This window comes from Acartia tonsa, chromosome 3 (assembly GCF_053477335.1).
Source record: "Acartia tonsa isolate MP-2025a chromosome 3, ASM5347733v1, whole genome shotgun sequence".
In the NCBI taxonomy this organism is placed as follows: domain Eukaryota; kingdom Metazoa; phylum Arthropoda; class Copepoda; order Calanoida; family Acartiidae; genus Acartia; species Acartia tonsa.
The window spans coordinates 31,507,181-31,508,578 of NC_137262.1; the positions used below are offsets into that span (position 1 = coordinate 31,507,181).

General features: G+C 35.4%; 1 protein-coding gene across 1 annotated transcript; it reads left to right on the forward strand.

The window, feature by feature from the left end:
• The first annotated feature begins 616 nt into the window (after positions 1 to 616).
• On the forward strand, positions 617 to 1,168 carry LOC145313913 (histone H3.3A). Its single transcript, XM_080153568.1, has one exon. The coding sequence runs from the start codon at positions 627 to 629 to the stop codon at positions 1,035 to 1,037; it is 411 nt and encodes a 136-aa protein (XP_080009694.1). The 5' UTR covers positions 617 to 626; the 3' UTR covers positions 1,038 to 1,168.
• Positions 1,169 to 1,398: the final 230 nt, after the last annotated feature.

Sequence of the window (1,398 nt, forward strand, 5' to 3'; positions counted from 1 at the left end):
TTCTCTTTTTATGTTTACATTCACTGAACATATTACAAATATTTTTATTCACAAAAAAGTAATTAATATTTACTGTTTTGTAAGACAACCACAATTCTGCCACACCACGTATTTAGAGGGAGGGAGGGACAGGTATGAGATATTTGAGGTGGAATTGGGGAGGGAATTACTATATTTGACCGCCAAGCGATTAACTGGTTTTACGTACGAAAAACGGGTATAAAAGCTACTTATTATTTCATTTATCATCAGTATTACATAATATTCATTTATACGTTCATCATAACAACTAAAAGGTAAATTTGATTTTTATTTTACATAATTCTTCAATTCTGCTTTTTAAAAAGCAGGCTATACGCATACATTAAATTGAAATAAATTAAATTCAAAGTTTGCCATTTTAATGTTTCCTATATTTACTCAATTTTATAACAAATTCATGTACAATTTCGGTTGGACTTAGAAATTAATGTTCTAATTAATAATTCTTCTTTCAAAACTTTCCTTTTATGGCAGTTTTCATCCTATTTTTAGTTAAGATTTATGGTTTGAAGAGTGTTCTTTTTTTTTCTGTTAATTTTGTATTTGTTTCCTAGATTTTCTAATTTTCTAAATTTTTTTTAGAAATGGCTCGTACCAAGCAAACCGCCCGCAAGTCTACCGGAGGCAAGGCCCCAAGAAAGCAATTAGCCACCAAGGCTGCCAGGAAATCTGCGCCCTCAACCGGCGGCGTGAAGAAGCCTCACAGATACAGGCCTGGTACTGTTGCCCTACGTGAGATCAGACGTTACCAGAAGTCTACCGAGCTGCTGATCCGCAAGCTTCCATTCCAGCGTCTGGTCAGAGAGATTGCCCAGGACTTCAAGACTGATCTCAGATTCCAGTCTGCTGCCATTGGCGCATTGCAGGAGGCTAGCGAGGCCTATCTGGTTGGTCTCTTTGAGGATACCAATCTTTGCGCCATCCACGCCAAAAGGGTCACCATTATGCCCAAGGATATTCAGCTGGCTAGAAGAATTAGAGGTGAACGTGCCTAGATCCATTACTGCAAGCGTTTTTCTGCCAATAGTATTACTGTATACCTTGTATCATGACTTCAAGATCTATATTATATCTTGTAATTTGTTATTGAAATACCTCCTCTAAAATAAATACATTGCAATTAAAATTTTTATCATAATAAAATCGCGAAACCTTTTTAGGGTTATTGTAGACAATTTTTAGAGCTAAGCTTTGCTAAAATTATCTACGTACATCCGTCTGATTTTTCGTGTAGCTGTTAGCTCTTTAATTTAGCCATGTTAAAATTTGATCAATTAGGTACGTTTTAGGAAGCGTAGCAACTTTATAAACCTGCTAACTACTAGCCTTTTTACTACAATATTTCGATTATTCTAT